Source organism: Nicotiana tabacum, chromosome 21, assembly GCF_000715075.1.
Source record: "Nicotiana tabacum cultivar K326 chromosome 21, ASM71507v2, whole genome shotgun sequence".
In the NCBI taxonomy this organism is placed as follows: Eukaryota; Viridiplantae; Streptophyta; class Magnoliopsida; order Solanales; family Solanaceae; genus Nicotiana; species Nicotiana tabacum.
Window position 1 is genome coordinate 79,057,285 of NC_134100.1, and position 9,803 is coordinate 79,067,087.

Here is a 9,803-nt window from a genome sequence, read left to right on the forward strand (position 1 = left end):
CTGATTTGAGTTATGACAATCTATCTGATGAGATCCACTATATCTATATATATGCTCCGGTTAAGGAGGGAATTTTTAATGGAGAGCTTGAGTTCCTCGTAAAGAGGGGGATTTGTACCACGTGATTTATCTCATTTATTTACTCTGCCTCGTATTTACTTACCTCTTTACTGTACCTGATGTTATTGGACCACTAGTGAGTGTCGATGTCGACCTCTCGTCACTACTCCTCCGAGGTTAGGCTAGATATTTACTAGGTACATGTTGATTACGTACTCATACTACACTTCCTGCACATATTTTGTGCAGGTACATATGTGACTAGTGGCCTTGTGAGAGTATAAGCGTGTATGCATGCGGGGACTTACGTGAGTTGCATTCCATATTATGACCCGCAGCCGGCAGAGTCTTCTTCAGAGTATTTATATTTCTCCTGTCTAAATTTGTATTCTGGACAGATGTTGTATGTTATTTTACATTTCTAGTTGATGCTCATGCACTTATGCCACCGGATTTTGGGGTAATTATGACAAGGTAAAATAAAGTTACCATGATTTTGGCCTTCCACCCATATTTAAGGGACAACTCTTTTCACAAACGAGTTTCGGGCGTTGTGATATCCAAGATCTTCTGAACCCACTGGTCCAAGCCTTCTACCACCGGTGGGGTCCATCGAGTCGCTATAACATACAAAGTTTGAAGGATCAATACAGACATAAAAGAATATTTAGTAAGAGAAAGTGTATTAAAGGGAACTTACGAGAACGGTTCCAAGAAACCGAAAAGGATGAAGCCGTTGTTGGAATAATATCACTGGTAATAACTGCAACGAACCATTCCATCCACCCACGGTTGTTGTCATCATCCATGCTAGTCAACAAATCATGGTGGCCATGTTTATAGAGATTTATCATACCTCCCCGAAAAATATTTGGGGAATAAAGGTTCATCATACGAGCTAATGATAACTCTTCCCCAGTTTCCTGACACAGGCGTCAAAGGCAGGAAACTGTCCTCCATACTGAAGGGCTTAACTGTACCAAACACACTTGGTAGCGAAGGCAAAATTTTGTAATCACGGTATCGAGCTCTCCGCTCAAAGAAAATGCACCCAAAGTAAAGGGATACGTGAAAAAATATGTAAAACCTTCCTTGGGAAGGGTCACTCGCTCCGATAAATCAAGAGCAATAATATCTAACTCAGGGCAGCGATAGTCCTCCTTCACAGCAGGAACACTGGAAGGTCGAATAGAAGACGGGTACAACTCATGTGCGAGGGTTAGCAGTAGGAAATTTCTCTTTAAAATCCTTCAAAGTACTAAGCCTTCTTAGGATGATGGAACCCACTGTTGGAGGAACGGAATCCTCGGTTTTGTTCTTGCCCTTTGAAGAACTAGCACATTTTAAAGAGGAAGCCATTGGAATAGAAGGAAGAAAAATTTTTAGTTAGAAGAAGATCAGAGAAAGGTTGGGAAATAGAGATGCGAGTTAGAAGTTTAAGAAATTATGAAATACATAAGAGGAGGATGATGTGCATAAGTAAAATTTTGGTGGCTAAATTCATGGCCATGATTACCTCGATAATCGGCAAAAGCTTTGCTGAATCGTGGGATAACACGTGTTCGGGGCTTTAAATGCGGAGAGACATGCGTCTAATCAACTGTCAGAAAACTTCAAAGGGAGTTATAGTAATATCCCCCAAAAAGGTGCTTTCTACCAACTTCCCGGTAACTCAAGATTGTGTCACCGAAAAGCAGGGGGCTATATGTATAGGAAAAAATACGACATGACATGTGGCCACTTAAAGGAATGACACGTGGAACACAATATGGGGATGGTCACCGAACATAGCTATTCCGCTTGTCACCGGAAGAAATAACGATCATAAAAGGAGTATTAAATGCTTTGCGCCCGGTAACATTTAATACAGAATATTTTGCAGCATTAAGGAAGATGACCCGTTACAAGGACTTTGACATTTATGTCTAGCGTTACATCTTCATCAATGACCCTCATAATTGGCATTAAAGAAAGGCATGATCATATGACTTCCTTCCCTAGACATAGCTATAAATAGAGAACTCAGTTATCATTGTAAAAGAAACAAATTTTCTAGCTAACTGATACTACATTCTATACAGAATTTTAATACCATCGTGCTTTCTCGCTTTTTGACCCCATCATTATTGTGCCCGAAAACCTTTTTTCAGGACTTTTTAGTTCTGTCATTTCATCTACATTCTAAGGCTAAGTATTTTATATTTCATCAGTTATTTCGTTACCTTTTGGATCAAATTAATTCACTTGTCTAGAAACCACAAACAAATTCAACTGTACCGTTTTACGGGTAAACATAAATAATAACACTCTAGCCAAATTTTCTTTTATGGATTTGACCCGAAAATAAAATACACAATTAAAATAAATAGTCATGTGCATCTAACAAATAATAATAAAAATAATACATAATTAGTACTTTATTATTTTAGCTAAAGCTATTTTTATTTATGGTGAAACTCCAGCTAAGTTTTTACAAATTTAGCCCCCCAAAAATAAAACATACAGTTGGATCAAATAGCTAATTGTATAATTTATTTAGGGGTGTAACTAATTTTGTGCAAAGTATAGGGATTCTTTTAAAAAATAAGCTCCATATTTTGCGCTCATAGATTAATATAGTTCTTTTAGAATCCTTTAACGGCAAGTAATTCCATTATAATTTTACTCTTACTTCCATAAAAGAAAATACTCAGATGCATATGGTTATGTGCTTGAGCGGAGAAAGAAAACTCACTCCAAAATGAAGAAAGAGTAAATCAAAATATAGCGGTTGAATAATACCTTTTGCAATAGTATTTAGTCTTTTCTAATATGTTGGAAATAATTGATATGACATTTCTTATTGATCATAGAAATAGAATAGTTGTATTTTTGTCCTAAGAGTTTCTTCAAAAGTTAGCTAATTAGGATCTATAATGTTTAGAAACCTACACTTTTGTTAATTTTAATTTTATAACTCTAACATAAATTTTAATAGATTATTTATATAGTTTTTTAAAATTTATATTTATTGAAATAGGATACACGCGCAATGCGTATATTTTAAAACTAGTACAATTAAATATGTATAACTTAATTTAAATATTAATTAGTACTACAAACCAAATAATGCAATAATTATGCCAGAATCTTTTCATACGATCAAAAAATGCTACACTAGTTATTCGGAAATTAATTTTCTTAATTAATCCAACTAAATATTGTATTATTTAAAGGGTGATACAATGTTAAAATTATTTTTCATAGAGAGTTAACTAGCCGACAAAAAATATTAAAAATGCTGGTCCGCAAAAAGTTACCGAATTAGCTAACATTTATTTATCATCGTCTCTGATTCAGCCACGGGTCCAATTCAACATGAGTAATCTGCAGGGTTCAGGTCCAATTTCTAACCCGATTCAGAATCCGACTCCGAACCCAAGTACCGACCCAAAATCAATATCGTTCGATCAGGTCTCCAAGTTGTTCAATTTGCCTCTCTCTGATGCTGCTGAATCCCTAGGTAATTCTCCTCACTTCACCCTCTGATAAATAATAATAATTCCTCAAGATATATTTATTCTTAGGTGCCGTTTGTTTTAGAGTTGCAAACTCAGATTTTGAATTTTTGGCTACTATTTGCAAAAACGAGCTCCGACAAGTAATTCTTTTTAAACATATGTATAACTCTAGAATAAACGTCACTTAAGTTTAGACTCACTGCTGCAAAAGTGTATAGGTGCAGTGATATTCTGTGTTACTGGCTTAAAAATGATGTTTGTAGGCTAAACCTAAAACTATTAGTTTAGTGGTTTATTAATTTATTTATTTATCGTGTTCGGCTCAGTTTGTTTGCAGCTCGATTAACTCATAGAATAACTTGCTACTTCCCACTATATCTATCTAGTTTAATATAAATTTTTATCTGTTTGTGTGTTGTCATGGGTCTGGGGAAGTAGTTGAAATTTTGGAAAATAGTTGCTGCAATGTAGCTAGATTGGTCATTATGAAAACCTTATTTTTTTTGGTTTTTTTGTTTTTGTATAACCATATGGTATCTGGTACCCACTAGCCGTCTAATCCAGATTCAGGCTGCATAGGGCCCATTAAATGGGGAAATGCTATGTTCTAGGGGTTTCTCCGTGCCCAGGACAGGTTCGAACCCGAGGCCTCTAATTAAAGGGTGGAGGGACCCATCCATCCCACCATAGCCCTTGGTGGTATTATGAAAACTGGATATAGAGAAAAAAATAGAGACATTCAGAATAATTTCCTCCTATGATGCACGAGTATGACTGCATCTGTGCTGTGCAGTGCCGTCCACAAAGAAATGCTTTTAACCATTTAATTGCAACTCGGCCATGATAAATTGAGCATCAACCAAACAATAAACAAATATGGAAGTTGTGATAGTGGATTTTGGAGAAGAATGGGGTATCCTAAATATCAAGACATTTTTAACCCACCCCACCCTAGGCGATAAACCGTGATTGTCTGCCTACAGGGGCGGAGCTAGTAGCCCGGTGATGGGTTCGGGCGAACGCAATAGCTTTTGTTTAAATAGTTTATTTGTGTTAAATTTATTTATTGAATATGTACAAATATTAAATTTAGAACCCAGTTATTAACACTTGAAGTCATCCTTCTAAATTTCAAAACACATAAGGTTGAAATTCTAGCTCTGCCTCTGTCTGCCTATTCCCCGGTATGGCTGGAATTCTGAATTTCTGACCTACGTGTTAGAAGTAGAGTCGTTTCAATAACTAAGCTAACCTCTCTTGTTAGAATATCAACTAGATTTCCTTTTTCTGCTAAAAAATTCGATAATGTCTGAAGTAGCTACTCCAAAAGTTTGATCTGCATTGATATTTCTTATATCATTTGCTTTTCCACTTATTCTATTTTTTCACAATGACATGTTCATATGCACCAGAGCACTTTCAAGAGGCAGTATGTTGTCTGACTATTGTTATTGCACTAGAAAAAGTTAATGACTCTCACCGAGTCACAATGTTTATGTGCACTAGAAATTTTGTAATTCTGTTTGACTAATTTCAAATCCAGGAATCAAGTGTCTGAAAGGATGAAACATATTAACAACTATGAGCAAGTAACTTAGACCCCCCAAAACCTGCATTCCAGTTGCTACGAAAAGAAGTCATAAAATCTTGAATTGCTTGTTGGTGTTGCATGTTTAGCTGTTACTTGCTATAGTTCCCTTTGATGTCCTATCCCCCCCCTCCCCAAATACCCCATCTCATTACAGTCAGTTTCATAAGCAAATGACAAAGTTTATACATTACACTTCAGGACTTGACCATATTACTTTTTTTTTTTTTGGGAGAACAAGGAGAGAATCAGAGAAAAATTGATCATACTATTTTTGAACTGTTATGCTCGTCAATTTCTACTTTTTAACTGTAAACTCAGTTGTGACAATGTTTGCCAATCTCCACTTTCTTTTTCATAATATTACAAGAACATTTGATCTAATTGGCATCTATCTTCTAGGTGTTTGTGCAAGTGTCCTGAAGAAAATATGCTATGAGAATGGTCTGGTGAGGTGGCCGTATCGAAAGGTAGGCTATACAAGGATGATTTATTGTACTCATTTGAAAAGTGAAGTTTCTCTATTTCGAAGCATCAACATTATTCCCTTAAGAGATTTCATTGCTAAATAACTAAGAGAAGAAATAATCAATAAGTTCACACTAGGCTGCTAAACTTTTCACATTTCGGCAGCTTATCGGTCAAACTATTGATGGTGGGGATCTTTCCCATTAAACTTCTAAAAAGATTGCAACTCACATTTTGACAGTTTTGTGATGCTAGCAAAATATATTATAAACATGATTTTTTATGGTGGGGTGTAGCTAGAAGGGTAAATGGACGAAAGAAACGAAAAATATGACGGTTAACTGGAGCTTAGGGAAGGAACATAACTTTTATCTCCCTTTTGATGTTGAGTATATATTGACTGAAATTCTTGAACATAGAGTCCCAACAATGCGGAGAAAATTCAAGATTTATCATACCAGCACTGTTGCCTGTTGGTTTGGTTCTTCTATGATAAAGAATACCTTATTGATTCCAGATGGTAGAATGTTTTTGTGACCCTATATGTTGTGATATTTTTCTTGTCAGATCAAATATTATTGATCTAATTATAGAAAACTATTTATATGATAGTTTCTGTGTAATTAAACTGTTCACTGCACACCAATAGGCATGATCATTGCACAGTAAATTTTAAGCACTCACATCACCTGAAGTCTGTCTGAAGGAGCCCGTAACCTTTTACCAGGTTGTTACGACACTTACACTACAGTAAATTATAAGATATGATTCACGTGTTCTATTTTGCCTGTTAGCCTAAACATTATTGTGGTAGTGGGTTCCTATGAAATGCTTGTGCGATGCTTGCTTATGCATCTGTATTTATTTGAGATTTTCAGGTCATCTCTGGAAAGTGTATTGAAGATATAAAGGAGGAGGCATCGAGGGAAAAACAGGAGCGATCTGTGGAATTCCCTAAAGCTGCTGGAGAGAAGCGTGATTCTTTAGCCAGTTCTGCAATCTCATCATTTCCGTAAGTCATTTAACATGTTATACTTTTGTTAGCGGAGTCCAACTTATTATGTCTGATCATATCAATAAACTACATAGAAAATGGCTATCGAATCTGACCAGTTAAACGAGTTAAATACTCAAAGTAGTTGCATCAGTCCACTTTTGGACTTGTTACCGAAAATGCTGCTTCGAGCATGACCTTTTATCTTTCCAATGTTGGATGTTTCAGTAAGGCTCTTAATGATTGATTAAGAACACGAGGAGCTTTACCAGTTTACTTGATATGTCAGGGCTCATGAGTAATCTCAGGCCTAGTTTCTGTCATCTTCCCTAAGGGCTGTTGTAGAAGATAGAAATTCCAAAGTTAAAACCTTTACAGATCCTCTTTTTCACTACTGAAGTATCTGCACAGCTATGAGCTATCCTCTATACCATTCAGATTTAAAATTTTCTGTATGAATTTTGTATTAACAGACGGGACACTTCTAAGCAGTTGTTTGTGCACTAATGGTTATATTCCATAAAGCTACTATCATTCAAGAAGCCTGTCAACCTTAAACCATATTAGTACCAGATCATCTGGCTATATGGTTCTCAGGTTGGGAACTGAATGCAATACCCACAGCCAAAATTTTCGTTAGAAAACAAATTGTATGGGCTTAGAAAGCTTGATTGGGAGTGAAGCTTGTAGAGAGATTCTTACTGGAGCTTGGTGGAAATAATTATAGTTACTAGGAATGCAATATGTTGTCATTCTGAACAATCCTCTTTACATTGCCTTATATGTTCTAGTTCTCTGTTTGATACATACTGCAGTAGACAGTTGAGGGATACATGCAGCTTTACCCTGTGACTTGCTTTAGAATCATGTGAATGAGTACGACTTGATTATGTATTTGACTCATTTGTTCAATTGATTCGTGTGACAAAGGAGTGGGAAGGGAGGGGGGATGTGGTGCGGTATTGGTAATGGGAGTGGGTGTACCACCATAATAACAGACTAACAGTTGCATATTTGATATATGCCGATTAGATACTATGTAAGAGAGACAAGAGTGGGTTGCTCTAGTGGTGAGCACCCTCCACTTCCAAACAAGAGGTTGTGAGTTCGAGTCACCCCAAGAGCAAGGTGGGGAGTTCTTGGAGGGAGGGAGCCGCGGGTCTATCAGAAACAGCCTCTCTACCCTAGGGTAGGGGTAAGGTCTACGTACAAACTACCCTCCCCAAACCCCACTAGTGGGATTATACTGGGTTGTTGTTGTTGTTGTTGTATACTATGTAAGAGATTGCATTACTTCTAAAAATCTGATACACCAGGTTACATTTCCATATAGTAATTTGGTGTTTTATTATACGCTTGACATATTAGCAAAATAGGGTATTTAAATATTATTCAATATCGTGTGACAGGTGGCATTGCTTATACACTGATCAAAATTCAACTATATAAAGCCCAAAAAGATAGATTTTACCCCTTTGATATGATGTGGGAGGCTACGTTGGAACCGAATTTTGATCTATGCACCAACCAAATGTAATGTTATACTTATATTTATTAAATTATTTGATTATAATTTGTTTATTTAATGTCTTAACTTTTTACACATTTATGTCTTATTTCATGTGTTAAATTATTTATAGTTTTTATCTTTATTTAAGAATTAGGTGTAGATTAAATAACATAAACTTTGATAGATCAAGAACATTATTGTCCCCAAAAGTTTGATTCCAATTTCAGTCCATCGACGCAGTTATTAACCAAATGTAAGATTATTTTTCCTTAATAACAAAACCGTCCATATTACAATTTTAGATGATTTAGCTTATAATAAATGTATTCTCTTATTACCATACTAAATATTACGTGGATTGTTTTCTGAGCTAATCCTGAGTTTTGGAATATCTATTGCATTATCTTCAAACTACTGTACTACAGAACAGAAGTATATAAATCATTAGCGTCTATTGAGATGCTTTCCTTCAAATATTTTAATGTAGGGGCTCCCCATTGCAAAACAAGAGTATTAGCTCCACAATGGAAATGCCAAAAGCGGGAGCTTTCTCACAGCAGCAAGGTACCAGGAATGCTCAATCTGGAAGTTTACCGCATTTCCGTATCTCTAACTTGACAAAAGCAACTTCAGTCAGTTATGATGAATTCAAGTATGGGTTTCCATCGGATGGCTTGTCTACTGTAACATATAGGTGGTGGGGAAACAAGAGTCCTGATAATAACGAGGATAGCCAACCGAACAATGATAATGCCAAAAACAACAAGGAGCAAGCAGAAAATGTAGCAGAGAAATCTGAATGCAAGACAAGTGTGGATTCCATGGAAGTGAGTTCACTGACAGATGTGAGAAAACGAGCTGTCAAAGAGGGGAAAGAAATGCTGAGGCTTGGAGTTTATAGGGGACATAGAGCAAACATGCTTGATTCAACAAAACGAAAGATTCTTCGTCAGGTATTCAAATCATATTTCCATGTCAATGGAGGTATGAGTAACTTAGAATCATGACAATGGACCATCGATCGTATTTTCTTCATATGATGGAACAAGGGCTTATAAGATGCTGCAATGAACAATGATCATTTCAAGATTCACACGAAGGTAACATGTTACATCTAGGATTCAGTACTTTGTGTGGAGTATATCAGGCAATTCATCAAAGGTCCCCTTTTTCTTTGACTATGTCAGAGATGAGACTCAGAACTCCCACAGGCAAGACCAAGAATGTATTATTAGTTTCCTATTGATCTTGATCATTTCTAGCTTAATGTTTTTGTTAAGAGTATCTTTTTTGATCGGACCCACTATTATATAGTCTTCTAAATGCCTGCTTAATACTTATCCCCATGTGCCTTCGGAGCCCCAGCTCGAAACATCACTTTTATCACTACAAATTTTGTTATCAGGAAATCACAAGCACCAAAGAGCATGAGCCAGTTATGATGTGAAAATATGATGTTTATGGCATGTGTAGAATTTACAAAAGCTGCATGCGAGTATATTTTAAGCTGGTTAGCTGCTAAAGTTGAATTTTGGGAGTCCATGTGTATCATGAAATTCATGATTCCTGATGTTCAGGCAAAATTCAAAAATCTCCTAGAGGATGTTCTCATGTTCATCTTTTTCTGTAAGGGATAAAGTCAGGAGGAGTTTAACTCATAATTTAAAATTTTTTTACTTCAAA

The 9,803-nt window shown here is 36.1% G+C and overlaps 1 protein-coding gene across 1 annotated transcript; it reads left to right on the forward strand.

Annotated features, from left to right (window-relative positions):
• Window positions 1-3,383: 3,383 nt before the first annotated feature.
• On the forward strand, window positions 3,384-9,443 carry LOC107793702 (uncharacterized). The gene is made up of 4 exons (XM_016616108.2): window positions 3,384-3,562; window positions 5,551-5,618; window positions 6,495-6,628; window positions 8,608-9,443. The coding sequence occupies exons 1-4, from the start codon at window positions 3,418-3,420 to the stop codon at window positions 9,125-9,127; spliced, it is 867 nt and encodes a 288-aa protein (XP_016471594.1). The 5' UTR covers window positions 3,384-3,417; the 3' UTR covers window positions 9,128-9,443.
• Window positions 9,444-9,803: the final 360 nt, after the last annotated feature.